The 25,528-nt window shown below is 41.5% G+C and overlaps 1 protein-coding gene across 1 annotated transcript in view; it reads left to right on the top strand.

The window, feature by feature from the left end:
- MMP17 (matrix metallopeptidase 17) overlaps positions 1–24,115 on the top strand; it is a 65,316-nt gene extending 41,201 nt beyond the window's left edge. Inside the window, exons 4-10 of the mRNA XM_051972591.1 lie at positions 2,359–2,642; positions 3,560–3,736; positions 6,591–6,690; positions 14,493–14,575; positions 16,791–16,943; positions 21,185–21,442; positions 22,301–24,115. Of these exons, the coding sequence (XP_051828551.1) occupies positions 2,359–2,642; positions 3,560–3,736; positions 6,591–6,690; positions 14,493–14,575; positions 16,791–16,943; positions 21,185–21,442; positions 22,301–22,635 (1,390 nt within the window). The 3' untranslated portion in view covers positions 22,636–24,115. The remainder of the gene's footprint in view (positions 1–2,358; positions 2,643–3,559; positions 3,737–6,590; positions 6,691–14,492; positions 14,576–16,790; positions 16,944–21,184; positions 21,443–22,300) is intronic.
- Positions 24,116–25,528: the final 1,413 nt, after the last annotated feature.

Here is a 25,528-nt window from a genome sequence, read left to right as displayed (position 1 = left end):
AGAGAACAACTTGGGCCCAAACAAGATGTAGAGAGCATTATGAAATGTAAAATGGATCATTTTGGTGATATAAAATTAAAAGAAACCATCTTATCTCGAGCCTAAATGACCCAATTTCTCCAGGGCCCTCCTATGCACCTCCTGCATAGCCCGATTCCCTGAGTCCCTTTTCTCCCCCCTTCCTCCCACATGCGATGAGAAACTTTGGGGGGTATTTATGGCATCTGGAGATTTCTCTGTCCCAGAATCACAGCATCTCAGAGCTGGAAGACTCCTCAGCCACTGCCCAGGACAAACTGCACGTGAATCCCAATCCCTTCCACAACCTTCCCTTGAGAAGTGATCATCAGTCTCTGCTGGAAGACTTCCAGATAATGGGAATCACTTCCTCCAGAGGCAGCAGCTCTGCCTGGGGACCGCTCCAAGTGTTTCCTTACATTTGAAACTGTGTCCTATTGTCCCTAGTTCTGTCCATGGTACACATCTGATTCATCATTCCCATGAGTCAACATGATATAGTGGAAATAGTCCTTGATTTGGAGTGAGAGGATCTGAGTTCGAATTCTCCCTCTGCCTCTTTTTTTTTTTTTTTGAGTTTTTTAATAACTTTTTATTGATAGAACCCATTGATTACCTATGCCAGGGTAATTTTTTACAACATTATCCCCTGCATTCATTTCTGTTCCGATTTTTCCCCTCCCTCCCTCCAACGCCTCCCCCAGATGGCAAGCAATCCTTTACATGTTGAATAGGTTACAGTATATCCTGGATACAATATACGTGTGCAGACCTCTGCCTCTTACTACTAATTTGACTTTGGGCACCTCACATACCTCCTTGGACCTCAATTTCCTCGAGTGGATTTGTATCAGATGATATTTAAAATCCCATTTTACTCTAAATCTTTTGTTGTTGTTCAATCCTGTCTGACTTCATGACCCCCTTTGGGGTTTTCTTTGCAGAGATAATGAAGTGATATCCCATTTTCTCTAATTTTACAGATGAGGAAATTGAGGCAAACATAATTAAGTGACTTGCTCAGGGTGACATGCTAGATTAGTGTCTGAGGTCACATTTGAACTCAGGTCTTCACTCTACCACCATTTGGCCACCCCATAGGATCTGCGATTTCTAAGTATTTAAAGACAGCTAGTATGAAATAGTCTTAAAGTTGGAAAGAGATTGGAGAAGCTATCTAGTCTAACTGACCTAGAATTCATGAATAAATGATCAATTTCAGAGATAGAAGATGTCTCAAAATCCTTCAAGCTCAGCCCCTTCCTCCATTTTATAGATAAGAAAACTGAGGCATAATGAGTTTTTTTTCTTTAAGTGACTTGTCCAAAGTCACTACTATACATCTGAATCAAAATTTAACCCAGGTGGGGCAGCTAGGTGGTGCAGTGGATAGAGCACCAGCCCTGAAGTCAGGAGGACCTGAGTTCAAATTTGACCTCAGAAGTCACTTCTTAGCTATGTGACTCTAGGCAAGTCACTTAACCCCAATTGCCTTAGGGGAAAAAAATTTAATTCAGGTCTTCCTCATATAAAGTCTAGTATCTTATGTCCTATATCTTGCTATTTCTTAATTCCTTTTATCATACAACCAACAATTTGTCATCCAATGATTAATTTTGATGGACATGGCTCTTTTCAACAATGAGGTGATTCAGGTCAGTTCCAATAGACTTCTGATGGAAAGAGCCATCCGCATCCAGAGAGAGGACTATGGAGATTGAATGTGGATAACAACATAGTGTTTTCACCTTTTTGTTGTTGTTTGCTTGCTTGTTTTTTCTTTCTCATTTTTTTTCCTTTTGGATCTTATTTTTCTTGCACAAGATGATAAATGTGGAAATATGTTTAGAAAAATTGCACATTTAATCTATTTAGGATTACTTGCTGTCTAGGGGAGGAAGGGGAAAAAAATTGGAACACAAGATTTTGCAAGGGTGAATGTTGAAAACTGTCTTTGCATGTATTTTGAAAAATCAAAAGCTATTATTAAAAAAAAAAAAAAAAAGCACGAGGCAGGAGGGGGGAGGAGGGGAGAGGAAGTCATCCAACACCAACTTTTGTTTGAAGGTTTCCAGTAAGGGGAACTCACTACCTCCTGAGACAGCACTTTCCCAAGAGTGGACAGTTAGAATTCTCAACATTACATTCCCAATATGGGAAAGGAGAGAGAGTGAGGAAGTAACAGGGTCCCTACCCTGACGTGCAAAGCCAGGAGAGGTCATTGGTTATGCTTTAAGGGAATGAAGCCTCTTTACTGTGGCTTTATCCCCTCTTACTTGGGTAAGATCAGGTCAGAGGCAAGTGATACTCAGGCTTCGCCCACTCTCTGCTCTCCAATAGGGTCCGTACGTTCCCACGGGATTCCTCCCTGGGCCGGGACACGGTCCGGGCACTCATGTACTATGCCCTAAAGGTGTGGAGTGACATCACGCCGCTCAACTTCCACGAGGTAGCAGGGAGCAACGCCGACATCCAGATTGACTTCTCCAAAGCAGACCACAATGATGGGTACCCCTTCGATGGCCCCGGGGGCACCGTGGCCCATGCCTTCTTTCCCGGAGATCACCACACTGCTGGAGATACTCACTTTGATGATGATGAAGCCTGGACTTTCCGATCCTCAGGTAAGGAGCAACTATAGCTCAGGGATCCCAAACCTACCTCTATAATCTGAAGAGGCCACATGGATCCCTCATAGTCCCGAGGAATCCACAGTAACTCCATAAAGCATAAGAAAGCCCATATTTGCGCCATTTATATGGGAACCCTGGTTCCCCATACTTAGCCCACATGCTTAAGAAGCCCACAATGGGCCCAAAAAACCTCCTTCGCTTCCTTTTTCTTGCCTTTTGCCAGACACACATCTGCCTATAAATTTAAAATACACCCATATTCTTTCACCACCTCTGTAAATTCATGTTCACACGGCAAGGAAAGGAATTGAAAAACATATTTTAAGCACTTAAGATGTGTCAGGCCCTGTAAATGAGCAATGAAAATATAAATAGAAAACTAAACGATCCCTGCTTCCAAAGACCTCACGTTCTCATTAGGAGACAATACAGAGAGAAGGCTTTGGATACAGCATAGATGAGAAAGCCTGGTAGTTCTTATAAGTGCACGGTAAATGGGCCAACAGCAAAAGCCAGGGCCCCTGAGAATGCACTATTGGGAAATAGAAATATTGATGGGATCGATAGCGGGCGATGTCTGGGGTAGGACTGATGGGAGAAGAAATCCTGCAAGGGTTCCAGAACCAGAGTTCTGTAGTATCCTCTGGGCAATCAAGATTCAAGCTAGAGAAGTTGAAGGTACATCCCGGAGAGTCCCCTGAGTCTCTTCAATCAATCAGTCAATCAATAAACATTTGTTAAGTGCTCATTATACACTAGACACTATGCTAAGTTCTGAAGCTTTTTCTGCTTCCAAAAAGCATCCAAAAGCCTGTGCTTGGAACAGATGATCTGGCTACCAGGGACCCCTCAGCCCCATTCTGGCCTGGTCTCAGAACTAACAGGTATTTATTTCCATGTTTCTTCAGATGCTCATGGGACGGATCTCTTTGCTGTGGCTGTCCACGAGTTTGGCCATGCCATTGGACTCACCCACATCTCAGCCATACAGTCCATCATGAGACCCTATTATCAGGGTCCTGTGGGCGACCCCCTGAAATATGACCTGCCCTATGAGGACAAAGTTCGCATCTGGCAACTGTACGGTGAGCTTCGCACCCGGCCCTGACTCTTTCCTCTCTTTTGCTGACCTCACGTACTACCCACACATACCCTCACACCCACAGAGTACCCTCTGGCCTCTCAACCTTTCATAGTCTCCCCACTTCCCATCTGAGGCTGAAGCCCAGGGCAGGCCTTGTAGCCTCAGATGTGGAGGGGAGAGAGGGAAGGGGGAGGAGTGATGGCAGACAGGATAGGGGACCATGTAATTCCACTGGACTGATCCATCTTCCTAATGACTCATTTCAACCAGATGCAGATCTCAAAGACAAGCAGGGGAAAGAATACGAAGGAGGGCTTTAGCCCCAGAACTAAAACAAGTACAAGTAGTTGAGTCAATGGTCAAGGCATAGAGACCAAGGCAAAAATAGCATCTGCTCCTAGTTTATACCCAGAGCCTGAGGGCAGGGGTCTGAGTCAGAAGCTAGGTGGATTCCACTCAGGGCAGAAATCACAGCAGCCAGCTCATCATTCATCCTTGTAGATGAGCTACTAGCCAGGTAGTGAAAAAAGTGTTCAGCGGGGACCAAGATCTCGTATTCAATTTCATGACAATAAAGGGAGCATCAGCTGCCAGAATCAAAAGACAGTTGGCAAAATCCACTTTGAGCTTCTGAACTGGGGTAAGACTTTGCAGAGCTTTAAGGAATCCAAGACAATTCAGAATAAATGGGAGCGGAAAATATTTAAGAGGCTGGTGTGTGAACTGATGCAAAGTGAAGTAAGAACTAGAACATTGTACACAGTAATAGCAACATTGTACAAGGATTTAGTTCTTCTTAGAAATACGACAATCTAAGACAATTCCAAAAGACTAATGATGAACAATATTATCCGCTTCCAGAGAAAGAATTGATGGAATCTGAATGCAGATTTGAAACATGCTATTTTTCACTTTCTTAATTATTTTCATGGTTTTTTTTTTCCTTTTTAGTCTGCTGCTTTTTTTCACAACATGACTAATATGGAAATATGTGCAATACAGGATTGCACAAATGTAACAATATAAAATTTCTTACCATCTTAGGAAGTGAGTGGTGAGATAAGGAAGAGTAGGGAGGATTTGGATGCTCAATTTTTAAATGAATGTTTAAAATTGTTTTATGTGTGATTGGGAGAAAAATGCTAAAGTTAAAATCAAAAAAGCCTACTGTGTGCCAAATAATAAGCTCTGAAGGTACTAATACAAAGCAAAGACAGTCCCTACCTTCAATGAGCTTACATCCTATTTTTAATAGTATTTTATTTTTCCAAATACACGTAGAAATAGTTTTCAACATTCACCTTTGCAAAACCTTGTGTTCCAATTTTTTCTTCCTCTCTCTCCCTCCCCTAAGACAACAAATAATACAATATAGACTCAACATGTACAATTATTCTAAACATATTTCCATATTTGTCATTGAGGATGGTGGCCAAGGGAGGGACATTTTGGTCTAGGAAATTACAGAGATGGTGAGTTGAGTCAAAGGGAAGTAGACTGACATATCTCATCCAGGAACAGCAGCAGAGTTGATTTGACCATGATTCTAGAACAGGGGTGAGAGTGATGGGGGAAGGAAAGGGCATTTGCCAGGAGGCCAGATTGTAGAAGAGATGGCCTGAGACAAGATAACAAGGTAAAGCATGAATAAGACTTTTATTTTACTTTAAAAGTATATATATATTTTTTAATGACACATAAAGATGTCTTTCAACTTTCATTTTTGTAAGATTTTGAGTTTCAATTTTTTCTCCCTTCCTCCTTAACATATTCTCATATGAATCATGTTGAGAAAGAAAAATCAGAGCAAACCATGAGAAAGAAAAAAATGAAACAAAAGAAAAAAAAGGTGAAAATAGTGTGCTTCAATCCACATTCAGTCTCTAGAATTCTCTCTCTGACTGCAGATGGCATTTTCCATCTGAAGTTTATTGGAACTGGCTTGGATCACTGAATTGCTGAGAAGAGCTACAGCTAATAGCTGAATGTAGAGGGCCGGAACTCTGGAGAAGTATACTTGAAACAAGGTGTGAACTCAGTGGAATTGATGGTTCTCTAGTTCACATATATACTTAGTACTTAGCATGGTGATGTAAGGGTTCTCTAGTTCACACATAATCAGTGTAATGAGGTAATTGTACTAAGGTATATAAGGGCTGAGAGGACTGGAAATGAGACATTCCATCTTTGACCAGCCTCGTGTGGCTCTCCTGCCTCCCTCACTCCTCCACTAACGAATCAGGCTGATCCCACGGTCCTCCAGAAAGCCAGCCTGAACATTACAGCTGAACATCACATGATCTTATTGTACAGTGTTCTGATTTTGCTTGTTTCACTCAGCATCAGTTCCTGTAAATCTTTCCAAGCTTTTCTAAAATCAGCCTGCTCATCATTTCTTATGGAACAATAATATTCTACTATATCATATTCCCCAACTGATGGGCATCCTCTCAATTTCCAATTCCTTGCCTTGAGTGGGTTTTTTTTGAATGGAGTTTATTCTGCTATGCTGTTCAAAGTACCATAATAATTTTTCAAAGCAAATGATACTGGAGATTTCTGTAATAGAATTAGAGTTATTGTCCAGATTCCTGAAACGAGTGAGTGATAAGTGAATGGTTTACTGGCTCCCAGCCCTGTACATTGTGCTATCCCTACTCAGCATTTTTCGATGTTGCTGGGGTTTCTTTTTTTTTTTTTTTTTTTTTTTTTTTTTTGGTCCTCCTTTCCTGTCCCGAGTTGGACAGAAAGGCTTGGGGAAGACCAGGAAGGAGGTAAGGGAGATAACTGGAGTGAGAAGAATAGGTGGGAGTTACTGCAAAATTTCTCACATCTCTTCTTATCTCCCATCACAGGTGTCCGGGAGTCAGTCTCCCCTACAGCCAAGCCAGAGGCCACTGAGACTGACAATCACCCCTTTCTCCCAGAGCTCCCAGACAATCGCACCACAGTACCGTAAGCCACCAAGCCAGCCCGAAGTGGGGGGATAAGGGCAGAGTTTCCCACGAGATAGGGCTGTGTCTGTCCCACCAAATCCTCTGACCCGCCATATCTCCTTATCCGAATGCAGATTCGATACTCTAAGCAGGGGTCCTCAAACTTTTTAAACAGGGGGCCAGTTCACTGTCCCTCAGACTGTCGGAGGGCCGGACTATAGTAAAAACAAAAACTTTGTTTTGTGGGCCTTTAAATAAAGAAACTTCATAGCCCTGGGGGAGGGGGATAAACATCCTCAGTTGCCACATCTGGCCCGCTGGCCTTAGTTTGAGAACTCCTGCTCTAAGGAGTGTTGGAAGGGAAGGTTTTCCATCATGTTGGTTAGTTCCAAGCTCCAGCCAATCCCTGGGTCCTTCTGCTACCCCTGTCCCAGGCAGAAGCACAGAATCTGATCTGAGCTGGACATCGAGTCCAACTGTTAACTGAAAGAAATCCTCACTGTCAACCAGTGAACAAGTAAGTGCCAAGCATATGGTGACAAAAGTGAGATAATCCCTACTTGCCCTACCTGTGTGGAGAGACAAACATAAAAAAATTACATATACATCAGAGAGAAAAAGTGAATAAGTACACACACATTATCCACAAACACATATACATACATTGTCTATACGTGTAAATGCACATACACATTATATACACAGAGACATGTGTACACATTAAACACATGTGCATGAATTACATGTGTGCAACATTATATGCCCACATGTATATACATACATTGTGTGCATGCACATGCATCCATATCTTATACCTACATACATGTATACAGATTATATGTGTTGTGCATCCATTATGCACATGTACATGTGTTATACACATGTGCATATACCTACATTGTATACATAGGCGTACATTATACACATCCACATATACATAACTAGTATTACAGTACATATACATACACATATCATAAATACATGATCACATTCACATGCATGCATGTTGTATACACACATGTATATACTATACACGTGTACAGACATTATACACATGTGCACATACCTACATTGTATACATATGCATACATTATACACATCCACATATTCCTAAGTAGTATTACAGTACATATACATATCATAAACACATGATCACATTCACATGCATGCATGTTATATACACACACGTATACACTATATATGTGTGCATGCATTATACACATGTGCATATACCTACATTGTATATATGTATGCATTATACACACACACATATGCATAACTTGTATGTACATATACACAGCTACATTATCACATTCACATGTATGTGTGCATTATACACATGTATATACATTATACACATGTATGTGCATTGTAAATGTATACATATACCTACATTGTATTCATATGTCTGTATTGTATACATGCGCATATACATACACACATACCTACACTATCTACACATTCACATTCATGCATACATGATACATGCACACGTTATACATATGTGTATATACTGTAAACATGTGCGTACATTAGGCACGTGTGTGTGCATATATACATGCATTGTACACATGCACATATACATATTCATCCATTATAGACACACACACACTAGATAAAATCACACAGTTGGAGTCAAAAAGCTCTAAGTTCAGATTCAGCCTTAGATATGCATTAACTTTGTGAGCTCCTGAGCAAGGTTCTCTCAGCCTCAGTCTCCTCATCTGTAAAATGAGGGATAATAACAGTACCTGCCTCCTAGGATGGTTGTGAGGATCCAATGAGACAGCGTATATATGTAGAGTGCTTTGCAAACCTGAAGGCACTATAAAATAACTAGTTTGGGAGGAGGGCATTAGCCATTGGAAGGCTTCCTGACTGAGCTAAGTGTTAAAGGGAGAGAGATACCCTGTGAGGCAGACATGAGAAGGAAGGGACTGCGTTCCAGGCGTGGGATCAGAGCAGCCTCTGCTTGAAGACTTCCCACAAGAGAGAAAAGTCGCCCCCAGCCCACAGGCAGTCTGTTCTACTTTGGACCTGTTCTGTTCATTAGGAAGTCTTTCCTCACACTGAGCCTAACTTGGTCTCCTTACTACTTCTATTCATCATTGCTTCTTTTGCTCTCCGGGCCAAACAGGACAAATCGAATTCTTCTGCACATCAACCTCCCAGATACTTTGAAGACAGCAATTACACACCCCCTGCATATTCCCTTTTCTCTACTTAAAAATCCCAGTTCCTTTACATGACATAGATTCAGTGCCCTTCACTATCCTAATTACACTCCCCTGGATATTTTCCCACTTATCGGTGTGTCCTTCTTAAACGATAGTGCCTGGAACGGAACACAATTCTGTATTCCAGCTGTGTGCTCTCCAGTACAGAGGACAGTGGGACCTCCTCATTCCTGGAAGCTATGCTTCTCCTTAATGAGCCCAAGAACAAAATGACTTTTTGGCCACCACATCACATTGCTGACTCACTGAGCTTGCAGTCCACTAAAATAAATAAATAGGTGGATAGATAGGTAAAAACCTAAGACTTTTGAAGAGCAAATCAATAAAAATCCAAGACATTTGAAGACCAAATCTTACCTAATCATACTTCTCCCAGCTTGTACTTGTGAGTTTGATTTTTTTTTTGCATTCAAATACAAGTCTTTCCATTTATTTTAGTTGGATTCATTTTATTAGATTTAACCCAGTGCTGTCAAGACCCTTTAGGATCCCATTGCCATTATCCAGTGCATTGGCTGTGCCTCCCAGCTTTATGTCAGCTGCAAATTTGAAGAGCTGGTCCTTTTCTAGGTCAAGTTTATCTTTTTATGTTAAACATGGTAAATATATATATATATATACATATATATATATATATATGTTAAATCCAATGTAGACATACATATTTATAAAATTACCTTGCTGCACAAGAAAAATCAGATCAAGAAGGAAAAAAATAAGAAAGAAAATAAAATTCAAGCAAATCACAACAAAAAGAGTGAAAACACTATGTTGTAATCCACTATCAGTTCCCATAGTCCTCTCTCTGGGTGTAGATGGCTTTCTCCAAGACCATTGGAACTGGCCTGAATCATCTCACTGTTGAAGAGCTATGTCCATCAGAATTGATGGTATAATCTTGTTGCCGTCTACAATGATCTCCTGGTCCTGCTCATTTCACTCAGCATCAGTTCCTGTAAGTCTCTCCAGGGCTCTCTGAAATCATCCTGTTGATCATTTCTTATAGAACGATAATATTTCATAACATTCATATGCACGCTTTATTTAGCCATTCCCCAACTGATGGGCAGCCACTCGGTTTCTAGTTTCGTGCCACTACAGAAAGGGCTGCCCCAAACATTTTTGCACATGTGAATCTAGGTCAAATTTTTAAATATTTAATAGCACAGGACACAGCACAGATTCTTGGGGCATTCCACTGGAGACTTCTGACCACATTGATATTAAGCCATTAACTACTCTGAGAGCCTAAGTATCTGACCAATGCTGAATCTTAACTGTATCACCTTCCAGCCCACAGGCTTGTTTCCCACAAAAATAACAGGAGATCTGCTTAATCTTCTTAATTATTCTGAGTATCGACTCCTGGTTGGCACTTTAATATTGACATTTCCAGTACAAAAATCACTCTTCTTGGCAAAAAAAGCTAAGCAAGGTCACAATTGAGCAGCTCAACCTTCTCTATCATTTCAGATAGTGTTGTGTTGTCCCACTTACCCAAATAAAAGTGCCTGACATTTATCCTTTTGGGGGGACAACTAGGCAGCCAAGTGGGTAGAACACTGGGCTTGGAGTCAGGAAGACCTGAGTTCAAATGTGACCTTAGATACTTACTTGCTGGGTGATCTTGAGCAAATCATTTAAATTTTGTGCCTCAGTTTCCTCATCTGTAAAATGAGCTGGAGAAGGAAATGACAAAACTCTCCAGTATCTTTGCCAAGAAAACCCCCAAATGGGGCCATGAAGAATTGAACACAACTGAATAACAACAAAACCCCCATTTTGGGGATTTCTATTTTCCCCAGTACAGCTTTAAAAAAATTTTTAAGGAAAAAAAAACACCTCTTTCTTACCGAACAACTTCCCTTACCATGCTATTTCATGCTATTGTATTCATTCTCTCCTATTTACTCTTATTTCCAGCTTCTGGATATCAAGAATGATTCTGTGAAAGCAGGATCTCTTATAATCAAATTCCTTTTCCACAGCACTCCACATATAAGATGTATATACTCAATAACCATTTATTAAGCAGCTGCTCTATGCCAGGCACTGTGCTAAGCACTGGGGATTCGGAGAGGCAAAAAATAGTCCCTATCCTCAAGGAGCTTACAATCGAATGGGGGAGACAAGATGTAAACAAAACAAGCTACATTCAGAATAAGTAGTAAATAATTGAGAAGGAAAGCATTAGAATTAAGAAAGATTTTAAGAAGAATGAATTTTATACATATTTTGTTGTTTTTCAGTCATTTTCCACTTGTGTTTCACTCTTCATGAACCCATTTGGGATTTTTTCAACAAATATACTAGAGCAGTTTGCCATTTTCTTCTCCAGCTCATTTTACAGATGAAGAAACTGAGGCAGATAGGATTAAATGATTTGCCCAGGATCACACAACTAGCAAGTATCTGAGGCCACCTGGATTTGAACTCAGGAAGATGAGTCTTCCTGACTTCATTAATATAGACAAATGCACATTCATAAATATACATGCTTTTATTTTCTAATTGTCTATTTAATTCTGCAGTTTGACCAGACTTATTGAAGAAAAAGGAAAATAAAATTCAAAGGAAATTGCAGGATTACAGAATTTGAGGGCATGGAGGGGGATTGCTCTCCTCAGCTACACACATACACATACACACACACACACACACACACACACACACACACACACACTTCTTACATGGTTTCCATAGTACTGATACCTTTTGTCCACCTGGCCAAAGACCACATGCTTTCCATGCTACCCATCAGTCTTAGCAGTACAGATGGAAAACCAGGTACCAAGTATGTCAGGTCCAGCATTTGCCAGAAAGAAGACATTAGAGTCAGTGAATTTTAGGATGAATTTCTCTTTGCAAATTTCTCCCCATGAATGGACTTGCCTCAAATACCGTTATATAGTGAGAAATCACCATTCTGGCACAGTGACCCTGGAATGGTTCTGAGCGTGAGATCCCTTCTCTTTTGGGGTTCAGAACATCAAATTTTCCTTATGTATCTGGAACTTTTTCTTCAAATAACTGAAAAGTGCTTTCTTCCAGTTCTTTATTATTGGCAGATGCCAAAGCACTCCATGAACTAGGACATGTTCGTAGATAACTGGACTAAGGAAGACAAGGATTAGTATCTGGTAGACACTGTGGACTCAAGGTGGTGATCTATGTCTTTTAGAAATCTGAATCCATAGGATAACAGTTCATATACTTGTACATTGCAATTAAGTATTGCAATTGCAATTGCAAGAAGGTATGATGAGCCTTCTCTTCTCCAGGTTAAACAATCTCAAATCCTTCAACTGATTCTCATATAGCATGGATTCAGAGTCTTTGCCACCCTAGTTACTTTGCCCTTTTCTGAATGCTCTCCACCTTACCATGGCCTTCCTGAAATGCAGCATCCAGGATTGAATATAATATTCCTGCTGGGTTTGGCTAAGGCAAAATGTAGAAGAACTAGAAGTCCCTTTTCCTGGATTCTATGCTTCTTTGCAATTTAAGATGACATCAGCTTTTTTGACTTCCATATCAAACTATCAACTTATCTTGAGCTAAAACCCTCAGATCTTCTTCAGACAAGCTACTGTCTCAGCCACTTCTTCTCCATCTTGTATAGAATCATAGAGCTGACAGGAGCCACGGAGATATATAATTCAATCATTTGCATAATTCAGAGACATATAGTTCAATTTATTTACCAATGAGGAAATTGAAGTCCAGTAAGGATGTGCTTACCCAAGATCACATAACTAGCATGACAGGGCTTTTAAGAGAGAGAGAGAGAGAGAGAGAAGGAGGGAGAGAGGGAAGGAGAAAGGAAAGGAGAAAGGAAAGGAGGAAGGAAGGAAGGAAGAAAGGAAGGAAGGAAGGAAAAAGAAAAAGAAAGAAAGAAAGAAAAGCAATTATTAAACTGAGGACCGGGCACTATACCAAGCACTTTACAAAAATAACCTCATTTGATTCTCACAACAACCTTGGAAATAGGTACTATAGTTATCCCTATTTTACAGTTAGGGAAACTATGGCAAGCAATGTTTAAATGATTCATCTAGGATCCCATAGCTGTAATTCTCTGAAACAGGATTTGAACTCAGTCCTCCAGACTCCAGACCCAGTACTTTATCTACTGCCTTACTTAGGTGTCTTAAGCCGAGGTTCTTTAACTCTAACGTCATTGTTCTTCAACTGAACTTAATTATCCCTGTGAAGTTGACTTTTTGAAACCAAGCACCCATATAGATAGATAGATAGATATGAAATTTCATTTTAAAAGATTCAGCCAAATTTTATAGGCAGTTAGAATCTTTTTTGAATCTTATCTTTGTCATCCAATATTTCATCTATACTTCTCAACTTTGTGTCATCTGCAAATGTAAGGAGCAGACAATATATTTTAATAAAACTAGCACAGGTCCCAGCATAGATCCCTAAGGCCCTCCACTGGAGACCTATTCCCAAACTGGCATTCCATCATTAATTAATATCATTAAGAAAGAACACTGGGAAACGAATATGAACTATTTGCATTTTTGATTTTCTTCCCGAGTTATTTTTACCTTCTGAATCCAATTCTCCCTGTGAAACAAGAGAACTATTCGGTTCTGCAAACATATATTGTATCTAGGATATACTGCAACATATCTAACATATATAGGACTGCTTGCCATCTTGGGGAGGGGGTGGAGGGAGGGAGGGAGGGGAAAAATCGAAACATAAGCGAGTGCAAGGGATAATGTTGTAAAAAATTACCCTGGCATGGATTCTGTCAATATAAAGTTATTATTAAATAAAATAAAAAATTTTTTAAAAATTAATAGCATTAATTAACAAGAATAGAGATCTTTTATCAAATACTTAACTAAAACTAAGCATTCCCCTGATCTACCAGTTTAACAACTCTGTACAGACAGGAAATAAGGTTAGTCTAATATAGCCTGTGCCTGAAAAAGTAAGGCTAATCTGAATTTTTGTGATTGTTTATTCCTTTTCTAGAAGTTCAGTAACTACCCCTTAATAATGTAAATGTTTCAAAATTTTACCAAAATCAAAATCCATCCCATGGTTCTATATTTTGTAGGCCCCATTCCCATTCCATCCTTCTCCTTTAAAAAAAAAAATTAGATATTTGCCCTTAATCACTCTTTCAGCACTTCCTCCATTTAATGGGGGTACTAAGTGCCCACATGTGCCAGACCCTGTGCTAAGCATATCTCCATAGTTGTTATTTTTTTTCTTTAAAAAATCAATGAATATAGGCTAAGAAAAAGCAATTGACTGAGCAAAAAGTATTTAAGGTCAATCAACCTTTCTGAAAATTCATATCCATGGAACCCTGAGTTTGGGAAAAATTACTGTTGGATTCCTTGCCATTTTGAATTGCTCCCTGTTGTTTTTTAAATCTCTCGCAGTTTTTAATTGTGATTACTTTTTATCAGGGTTGAACTAAATTATTTCTAAGCCTTTGGATTATCAAGGTTTGGCGGGTTATCTGGTATTTTGAATTATCCAAAGTGGAAGGGGGCTGGTATCTCAGAGAAAGACCTCACCTGACCAGACAAGGGCTGGGATCTCTCCACAGGCTAAGGAAGGACGTACCCCATCGGTGCAATGCTAACTTTGATGCTGTGGCCCAGATCCGAGGGGAGGCCTTCTTCTTCAAAGGTAGCAGCAGAGAGAGTGGGCATCAATTTGAAAGATGGGGAAACTGAGGACCAGGGAGATTAGGAGTTGACACCTGTCCTTTTCTCCATCAAAGCCCAGAATGGGGCTGGAGACAGAGGAGTGAAGAGGGGAGTGAATCTTTGGGAGAAGGTTTTTGAAGGAGATAGGACAGCTGAATTAATGAAGATCAACAGTGAGACATCACACATACAAATGGACTCTTTTGTTATGATTTCATCAGTATCTGTGGGCAACTAGGTATCATAATGGAGAACAAATGGAACTCAGAGCCAGGAAGATCTGAGTTTTAATCCTGCCTCAAACACTTTTAAAATATAACCATAGTCAAATCACTTCCTCTCTCTCAACCTCAGTTTCCCCATCTAAAAAATGAGAGTAATGGTACCTATCACACAGGGTTGTTGCGTCAATCAAATGAGATATTTATAAAATGATTTCCAAATCTTTAAATATCATATTTATTTGTTATTGTTATTATTAGTATTATTATTTGGTGGATGATGAATATGTGTGCTTATGAGCATAGATTTTAAGGATGTATGTATTATCGTGTCCATATATGCATGTAGACGTGTTCATTCTCCATGACCAGGAAATCCTGTCTTCCTGTCCTTGGCTGACTGTCACTTTAATCAACAACATTTAGCACAGTCCTTAGCCTATAATAGTAATCAAAAAGTGCTTGTTGACTGCTTGATGTTTCTGTACTCCTAATATACTTAAGACTGATTTTGACTGGCCACCCAGTGTCTTTCTCCTTTTCTAAGCAGTGTGTCATGGTGGAGAGATTGAGAGTTGGGAAGACTTGGTCTGAATTCTGTCTTACATGCTTACTAGTTCTATGACTGGACAAGTGATCTAACCTCGCCGTGACTTGGTTTCCTTTTCTGTAAGACCAAGATAATAACAGTCAAGTCAACAACATTTATTAAGTGTCTACTATTCAGCAGTCACTGTGATAAGTACTGGGGAAGCAAGGAGAGTCTCTGCTCTAGAAGAGAGCACAGTCCAATGTGAGAGACAACCAGCAAAGAGCTATGCACAAACAAGACAAATGTAGGATAAATTGGAGGTTATCCACAGAGGAAAGATGCTTGAAGTAGGGATGACCAGGAAAGGCTTCCTGAAGAAGATACAATTTTAGCTGGGCCCTGAAGGAAGCCCAGGGACAGGAATGAGGATGGAGAGTGGTTCAGGATGAAGGGATGACCAGTGAGAATACTAGAAGGCACATCATCTGCTCCACCCACTCTCACTTTGTAGACCAAGAACCTGAGTCTCAGAGAGCAAGGTGCTATATGGTCTAATGGGAAATTTCAGCTTCCAGGACCCTCCTCTATATTCCTCATGATCTCATCCATCCTCTTATTTTCTTCCCCAGCTCCAGTCCTCATACTAGAGAGCTTGAACATATATATTGATACTCCTTCAAGCACACTCATTTATCTCCAAATTATCCTTGTTGTTGAGTCATTTAAGTCATGTCCTATTCTTCAGAACCCCATTCAGGGTTTTTTTGGCAGAGATACTAGAGAAGTTTGCCATTTTCTTCTCCAACTCATTTCACAGATAAGGAAACTGAGGCAAATGGGATAAGTGACTTGCCCAGGATCACACACATTTGAACTAGGCAGTCTTCCTGACTCCAGGCTTGGTGCTGTGTGCACTATGGCACCACCTAGCTGACTTTTGTACACAGTTGTTTGCTTGTTGTCTCTCCCATTAGACTATGAGCTCCTCAAGAGAGAGAACTGTTTTGAGTTTTTTTTTTCCCTTTCTTTGTACCTTTAATACTTAACAAGATCCCTGTTGTTGTTGTCATTCAAGTCACATTCTGTTCTTTATGACCCTATTTGGGGTTTCCTTAGCAAAGATAAGGAAAGGGTTTGCCATTTCCTTCTCCAGTTCATTTTACAGATTAGGAAACTGAGGCAGACAAGATTGTCCAGAGTCACACAGCTAGTAAATGTCTGAAGCTGGATTTGATCTCAGGAAGATGAATCTTCCTGCCTCCAATACCAGCACTCTCCACCAGCAACTGCTGCAAGGGTTTACATTAGAGGTTCCCAAAGTCTCTTCTAGTTATGCATTTTTATATTTATCTGAGTATTCCAAATGAGTGGGAGGATAAGGGGAGGGGAAGAGCTTTGGTGAGCTGGGCTCACCTACACCCATGCGCTTTCTCCTTTCCCAGGCAAGTATTTCTGGAGGCTGACCCGGGACAGGCATCTGGTCTCTCTCCAGCCTGCCCAGATCCATCGCTTCTGGAGGGGTCTCCCATTCCACCTGGATAGTGTGGATGCTGTCTATGAGAGGACCAGCGACCATAAAATTGTCTTCTTTAAAGGTGAGAGGTTCCCACCTTGACCTAGTGAAAGATCTAGGACAGGTCTGAAATTTACATTTATAAAGAAACTGTTTAGTTATTTTCAGGTACCCTAGAACTGGATTAACAAAATATTGCCTTGTAGAATCTTTAGAGGACCTGCTTTAATAAATGAGAATGACTAGAGATAGCACAGCATAGAGGGGAAAAACTGCCCTCAGAGTTTTGGAAAACCTGACATATATGAGTTGTGCAACGCTGTATAATTCCTTTAAACAGAAATTGGAGTACAAATGATAATAATAATAACCAGCTTCCCGGGCACAAGATGGAAAAGGTATGGCTACACATAATTTATCTGAAAAAGATCTGGGGATTTTAGTGGACCTCACACTCAAGAATAATCAGCAGTGTGATGTTTTTTTTAATTTTATTTTAATTAGTAATAACTTTGTATTGACAGAATCCATGCCAGGATAATTTTTACACGACATTATCCCTTGCAATCACTTATGTTTCGTTTTTTCCCCTCCCTCCCTCCTCCCCCCCCCCCAAGATGGCAAGCAGTCCTATATATGTTAAATATGTTGCAGTATATCCTAGATACAATACATATTTGCAGAACCGAGCAGTTCTCCCGCTGCACAGGGAGAATTGGATTCAGAAGGTAAAAATAACTCGGGAAGAAAATCAAAAATGCAAATAGTTCACATTCGTTTCCCAGTGTTCCTTCTTTGGGTGTAGCTGTTTCTGTCCATCATTTCTCCAATGAAACTCAGTTAAGTCTCTTTGTCAGAGAAATCCACTTCCATCAGAATACATCCTCATACAATATCGTTGTCGAAGTGTATAATGATCTCCTGGTTCTGCTCATCTCACTTAGCATCAGTCCATGTAGGTCTCTCCAAGCCTCTCTGTATTCATCCTGCTGGTCATTCCTTACAGAGCAATAATATTCCATAACATTCATATACCACAATTTACCCAGCCATTCTCCAATTGATGGGCATCCATTCATTTTCCAGTTTCTAGCCACTACAAACAGGGCTGCTACAAACATTTTGGCACATACCGGTCCCTTTCCCTTTTTTAGTATCTCTTTGGGGTATAAGCCCAATAGAAACACTGCTGGATCAAAGGGTATGCACAGTTTGATAACTTTTTGGGCATAATTCCAGATCGCTCTCCAGAATGGCTGGATTCGTTCACAACTCCACCAACAATGCATCAGTGTCCCCGTTTTCCCGCATCCCCTCCAACATTCATCATTATTTTTTCCTGTCATCTTAGCCAATCTGACAGGTGTGTAGTGACATCTCAGAGTTGTCTTAATTTGCATTTCTCTGATCAATAGTGATTTGGAACACTCTTTCATGTGAGTGGTAATAGTTTCAGTTTCTTCATCTGAAAATTGTCTGTTCATATCCTTTGACCATTTATCAATTGGAGAATGGCTTGATTTTTTATAAATTTGAGTCAGTTCTCTATATATTTTGGAAATGAGGCCTTTATCAGAACCTTTAATTGTAAAGATGTTTTCCCAGTTTGTTACTTCCCTACTAATCTTGTTTGCATTCGTTCTGTTTGTACAAAGGCTTTTTAATTTGATATAATCAAAATTTTCTATTTTGTGATCGGTAATGGTCTCTAGTTCATCTTTGGTCACAAATTTCTTTCTCCTCCACAAGTCTGAGAGATAAACTATCCTATGTTCCTCTAATTTATTTATAATCTCGTTCTTTATGCCTAGGTCATGGACCCATTTTGATCTTATCTTGGTATGTGGTGTTAAGTGTGGGTCCATGCCTAATTTAGCAGTGTGATTTGACATAAAAAAAAGCTAATATAATATTAGGCTGAGGTGAGAAATTATAGAAGAAAGAAAGAAGTAAGTATTTATTAAGTACCTACTATGTGCCAGGCACTATGCAAACCACTTAGCAAATACTTTTTCATTTGATCCTCACAATGAGATAGTTATTATCCCCATTTTAAAGCTAAGGAAACTGAGGTTAAATTAAGAAACTAAAACTAAAAGATTGTTATTAATTAGTTCCTGCCCCCAAGGAGCTTACATTCTTATGGAAACAAGTTCAGACAACTCCTGTTCAAATCTAAAAACTTCCACCCTTGATTATTCCTTGATGTCTTTGTAGATTTCATTTTCTAATTTGTTTCATTTCTCCAATTTAATCTTTGAACTGTGGAAACTAAATGTCCATCCATTTCTCACAATTGCAAGGCTGATATATAGATTTGTGAATTACCTTAATAAAGATGATAATTGAACCCATGGGAGCTGATTCAATCACTGAGAAAGTATTAAGAGAAATGAGAAGGCCCCAATTCATTCTTACTCTGCAAAATTTTATTAAACACATTCTATACTTCAAGGTCTATGATAAAAGAAGCTACGGAGACAAAAACAGCACAGTCTCTGCCCTCAAGAAGCTTATATTCTATCAGGGAAAACAATATGGATTCATATAAGGAAACACAAAATAAATACAAAATTATTTTGGGAAAGCAAGCACTAACATCTGAAGGGTCAAGAAAGGCATTGTGTAGGAGATAGTAATTGAGCTGAATTTTAAAGAAACTGATGATTCTAAGCAGCAAAAGGATGGAAGAAGATTGTTTCATACTGGGAGGATCATCTTTGCAAAGGCAAAGAGGTGGGGGGAGTATCATACACAAGAGGCCAATTGGATTGGAACTACTGTGTGTGACTGTGTCTGTGTCTGTGTGTGCAGGAGCAAGAATAGAAACAAGGATCTGTTAAGTGTCTGCTCTATTCCAGGCACCATCCTAAGCCCTTTGCAAATATCTCATTCGTTCTTCACGAGTAACCTGGTAGGTAGGTAGATGGTGCCATAGTCATAAAATACTGGACCCAGGAAGATTCATCTTCAAGAATTCAAATCTAGCCTCAGCCACTTACTAGCTGTATGGCCCTGGGTTGGTCACTTAAGACTATTTGCCTCAGTTTCTTCTTCTTCTTCTCTAAAATGATCTGGAGAAGGAAATGGCAAACCATTCTAGTATCTTTGCCAAGAAAACCCTAAAATGTGGTCACAAAGAATCAGACATGACTGAAACAACCGGATATCAACATCCCAATTTTACAGATGAGGAAACTGAGTTAGACAAAGGTTAAGTGACTGGCCCACAGCTGGATTTGAACTCAGGGTATTGCTGCTCCAGGCTCAGTATTTTACTCACTCTATCACCTAGTGGAAAGAGAGAGATGTAAAACAAGCCTGGAAAGGTAGGTCAGACAGAGAGAGACAGTAAAGAATTTTAAATGTCTAGCAGAGAATTTTGTATACTAAAGGCAAAAGGGAGTTACTAGAGCATCTTGAGAAGGGCAGTGATGTCAGATTTATGCTTTAGGAATATTAACTTAACATCTGAATGGAAGATGAATTGGAGAAGGAAAAGGCCATTGGACGTGGCCATTTGGAGGTCACTAGCAACCTCAGAAAGAGATTTTCAATTGAATGAAGAAGTTGGAGGCCTAAATACAAGAGGGCTGAGAAATGAGTAAGAGAACAGAAGAATAGAGGCAAGGACAATCATTCTAGAAACTCTCCCTAGCTATAAAAGGAAAGATCATAGATTCTTCTATGTCAGGCTAGAAAAGACGTAAGCAATATCAGCTATATCTGGTGACTGATATATGGGTGTATATTGTATATATGGCCCTGACCCATATAGAAGAATCCCTGCTTATCACATAGTTTGACTTAGTTTTAAAATATAATATATAATATACTATTCTATGATTATTTTTATGTATTGTTATTTTTATTTTGTTAAATATTTTGTTTTTTATTTATTTTATTAAATATTTCCCAATTATATTTTAATTTGTTTGAGGCTGAACTCAGGACTGTTGCATCTAGAATGAATATGGTTGACACCTCTAATGTAGATCAGCTTTCTTATTTTACAAGTGAGAAAACTAAGGGGTCAGAAAAAGCAGTTGATTAGCCCAAGATCATAAAGGTTTGCTGGGAAAGGCAAGGAATGTGAACCAATCCCCTCTGACTCCAATCCAGTGTTCTTTCCGCTGGACCCTATGGGTTGAAAGCTCGAGGGGTTGGAAATGGGCCTCATTTGGTGCCCTCCTCCATCCGTAGGGCAGCACTATTCTAGGCCACCCCCGAGACAGATTTGCCTACCTTCCCCCTACCTTCCCCAACTCCCACCACTCTACAGCTGCCATTTTCTTGCTCCATGCCTGTTTCCTCTCCCCCCAGGAGACAGATACTGGGTCTTTAAAGACAATAACGTTGAGGAAGGATACCCTCGGCCTGTCTCCGACTTCAGCCTCCCGCCAGGTGGCATCGATGCTGCCTTCTCCTGGGCCCACAATGACAAGACTTATTTCTTTAAGGACCATCTGTACTGGCGCTATGATGACCACGCTCGGAGGATGGACCCTGGGTATCCCGCAGAGAGCCCTCTGTGGAGGGGGATCCCCAGCATCCTGGACGATGCCATGCGCTGGTCTGATGGTGAGTCCCCTGCCAGACACAGGAAGCTTCTTTTTTATTCCTTCTTTATTTTTTTTTTCCTCAGGAAGCTTCTCAAAGGTTTCCAGGGCTTGTCCACAAAACTCAGAACACAAGAACCCAAGTCCACAACTCCAAATCTTATGTCTATCATTGGACTATGGCCACATTAACCTCAGCATGGCCCTGTTGAGTGGTTCTGATCACTTAGAACTAGAACCCAGAGAACCTTAAAAAAAAAAAAAAAAAACACTAATCCTCATGATCAGCAACAACATACTTAATCCCAAACACAAGTGTCCCAGTCCCTGCCCTCAAAGAGCTGATATTCTAATGAAGGAAACAAAGTATATACTCTTAGATGATGTATACAAAAGATATACAAAGTAGATACAAAGTAATCTTAGAAAGGCAATCAGGAGTCCTATATATACATTCATACAAAGGTACTTACAGATATACAGAGGAGACTTCTAATGTCTCAGCCTTTAGACAAAAATCTGTCCCATTAAACAGACGTTTGGGGGGGTCATGTTTTTTGGGGGGAGGGTTCTTGAATTTGGGGAAGTTTTTTTTTGGGGGGAGGCAATTGGGGTTAAATGACTGGCCCAAGCTCACTCAGCTAATGTTAAGTATCTGAGGGCAGATTTGACTCCTGAGCTCCTGCTCTGCCCCAAACAGTCCCAAACAGCCCTCTCTAATGTCTAGTCTCAAGTCTACCCTCCTGCAGGGTGGGCCCCTGGGCCAGGCCTCAGAATGGGAACAAGCTGGGGCCTGGAAGGGAGGGAATAATGGGAGCAAGGTCTGATCTCAGCCCCAACACCCTCCCCCATGTATGGATGTCTCTGTCTCTGTCCCCAGGAGCCTCGTATTTCTTCAGGGGCAAAGACTATTGGAAAGTACTGGACAGTGAGCTGGAGGCTGCCCCCGGCTACCCACAGTCCACCGCCAAAGACTGGTTGGTGTGCAGCGATTTGCAGGCTGACGGCCCTGAAAATGAAGTCAGAGCCGAGGGAGCCAGGACTGGGGCCCGCTCGAGGCCCGGCCAGCATGACGAGAGCCGCTCGGACAGTGGTTACGAGGTCTGCTCCTGCACTTCCAACGCTTCCTCTTTGGGGCACATTTCCAAGCTGCTCTTGGCCCAGCTGGCTCTGGCCGGCATCTGGACAGCAACCCTGATGGCTGCGACGCTTTGATAGCACTGGTGCTGGGCTGGGAGAGGGAAGAGCAGGGGTTGCCCCCCCTCCACCAGGGACCACTCACAGCCAACATCAAGGGCAGGGGCCCCCCCGCCCAGGGCTGGTGAGATATTCTCCAGGAGAAAATGGCGCAGTTTGGAGTTGCAATCAACTCTTTTCTTTTAATTCAGCCCATGGCCCAAAGCTCTTCCATCCTGGCCTCTCAGAAACCAGAGGCCCCTGGAACAGGTGGGAGTGGGGAGGATGGGAAGCAACAAGGAACACCAAGTCTTCCACCCTCCTGGACGGGCTGGTCAGACTCTGGCCAGTCAGTAAATTTTCAAGGCTGTTGGACACAGAAGGGCACAGGGTGAGGCTCCTACATCATTCTTCCAAGCCAGAAAAATGCCTCCACAAGGAAAACCAATCCTGTTACCCTATGTCTGAAGCAAAGGCCCAGCTGTCTGGGCCCCTTCCTGGGAAGTGATCATCTCTGACCACTATTTTCCCTTCCCCCAGGGAAAGGGCTCACAGAGCAGGGGGATCCCAAGACCATCCTGCTCTATTTTCCCCTCAAGGAGGCTTCCCATGCTCAGCTGAGTATCAAGAAGCATCAGCAAGCCCATCCCATCTCCCCCAGTGGCCATCTTGACCTCACAGTTCAGATGGGAGAACAGGGTACAAACGCAGCTTGCTATCTGTCTTTTATTTGGAAACATCCAAGTCTTTTCAGTCAGGACTCCCCTCAGTTCTGAAACAGTCCTCTCCCTGGTATTTCCCCACCCAGAGGCATGGGCTCCAGGGGATAGAATATGAGTTAAGAGACTCATCAAAGAATAGCTCAGTCCCGCAAGAAGTGAGCAGTTGTTTGGCCACTGCTGGTCTAGTTCCGAGGCCCATTTTCCTGGGAAGGCAGGACACAATATCCCCTGCAGGCAGTTCAACAGAAACTTCCCAAAAGGCAGGTGAGGAGTGAACTAGCTTGGAGATCTTCAGAAGGTAGACATCTAGGGATTGCCTCATTGTCTCTGTGTGGTATTTGAATCAAACACAATCTCTTCCTGCTTTGTATACAGCTCTGGTGTTTGAGTTTCTTGCTGTGTAGACTCATCCTGCTTCTTGATTTGTCAGCCTGAGTGTGTCTATGTTTCTAAACTCAGGTCTATCCTGGCTCCAAGTCCAGGGCTATAGCTACTGCCCAGATGCCCCTCACCGAGAAGTTTGTAACCTTGAGACGAGTCCCATCTCCAGCTGGAGGGTGGGAGTGGATTCTAGGGCGCATCAAACACTTACTAAGTATGTTCATGAGGACAGATCACTTCTCTCTGGGCCTCAGAGGTTCCCTCATCTGTAAAATGAAGGAGTTGTACAAGATGATTTCTAAGGTCCTTTCCATCTCTGTCCATCACTGGTCCTCAAAGTGTGATGCCTTTTTGAAGGGTCTGCAAGGTCAAAACTATTTTTACAATAAATATTGAAGTTTTAATTTCTAATACAATGAATATTGGTCAGACACAGCCCACATAAACAGAAGCTCTGGGATAGCAGATCTTCAATCATTTTTAAGAACATAAAGCATAACTTTTTGAGACCGAAAAGTTTGAGAACCGATACCTTCTCCGATTTTACAAAAAAAAAGGGAGCTGACAGCTAGAGGGGATAAATGGCAGCTAAGGTCACAATTTCAGAGCTAGGTGGAGAGTCCCTGTCCACTGACTCAGCCTAGAGCTATTTCGCCTGTGCCAGGATAAGGCGGTCGGGGGCAGAGATCCGGTTGTCTCCCATGCTCCAAGGTGGGCCCTTAGCCTGTCCCTGTGTGAGTGAGCCTTGATGGAGGAAACCCTGTGGTCCACAGGTCTGGCCAGAGCAGGGCGAAATGCAGCCAAGATTTGTGAGTTTCGCCACCAGAGGGAAGCAGAGTCAGCAGCTGGGACCAGGCTGGAAATTGAAAGCGCCGTGTGTGATTTCCTGTAGTTTCTTGCCAGGGTCTTGGCTCCCAGGTCCTTGGTTGGCCAGGATTATAGGAGGGTTATAGGGTTATTGGGTCATAAATCCAGACCTGGAAGGAACCTTAGAGACAATGTAGTCCCACCCCCCTCATTTTACAGAGGGAAAGACCCAGAGGGTGGGGATTTGCCTAAGGTACCCTGGTAGTAAATGCCGCGGTTGTGAATCCAGATTCTCCGATAGAAAAACCGTACTCTTCACTGGTCCAGCCTCAAACCCCAAGGCCAGAGAGAGCTGGTGAATGAGGGGCCTTCCCTGATCCCCAGCCTTGAGTCTGCCAGACTCTCAACTCCCCTCCCTTCCTTCACTACTACCTATAGGGACAAAGTGACCCACCCCAGACTCCAATCTGATCATTAGCCCCAGACAAGCTTCTGGCTCTGGGCTTTATTTGGTGCAGATGTTCATTCCACCCACAAAGACCATGGGATGCCCCGAGAAAGCTTGATTCAGACTCATAAGGCCCGACTTCGGCCTTAGTTTTTGGACTTAAAAGGCCTTCTAAGATAGCTCTAAATCTATGCTCCTATGCTCTCTGCCTTGATAGATGGTCTCCAAGACTTTCTGGGACTAAAAAAATCCCTCATCCTGCAACCAAACTGTGGTACAATCTGATATTACTCTGAAAATGAATTCTAATTCTAACCAAATCCCCAAGTGAACTTGCACAAGTAACTTCATCTTTCTTGGCCTGTTACCTCATGTAAAATTCAGAAGTGAGATTAGATGGTCTTTGAGGACCCTTCCAGCTCCATCTCTCCTGCTTCTGAATTTAGCCAGGATGGGCCTTGGATGGCAAACACATAGTCAGTCCATTTCTCCACTAGCAGGACCTACCAGGTCTTGTCCTCCCCTCAAATAGCCTTTGAGAAGAATCAATCAGCAAGCCTTTGTTAAGGGTGTG

Source organism: Antechinus flavipes, chromosome 1, assembly GCF_016432865.1.
Source record: "Antechinus flavipes isolate AdamAnt ecotype Samford, QLD, Australia chromosome 1, AdamAnt_v2, whole genome shotgun sequence".
Lineage (NCBI taxonomy): Eukaryota > Metazoa > Chordata > Mammalia > Dasyuromorphia > Dasyuridae > Antechinus > Antechinus flavipes.
The sequence above is the reverse complement of the archived record's forward strand: the minus strand, read 5'-3'. Positions and strand labels throughout refer to the sequence as shown.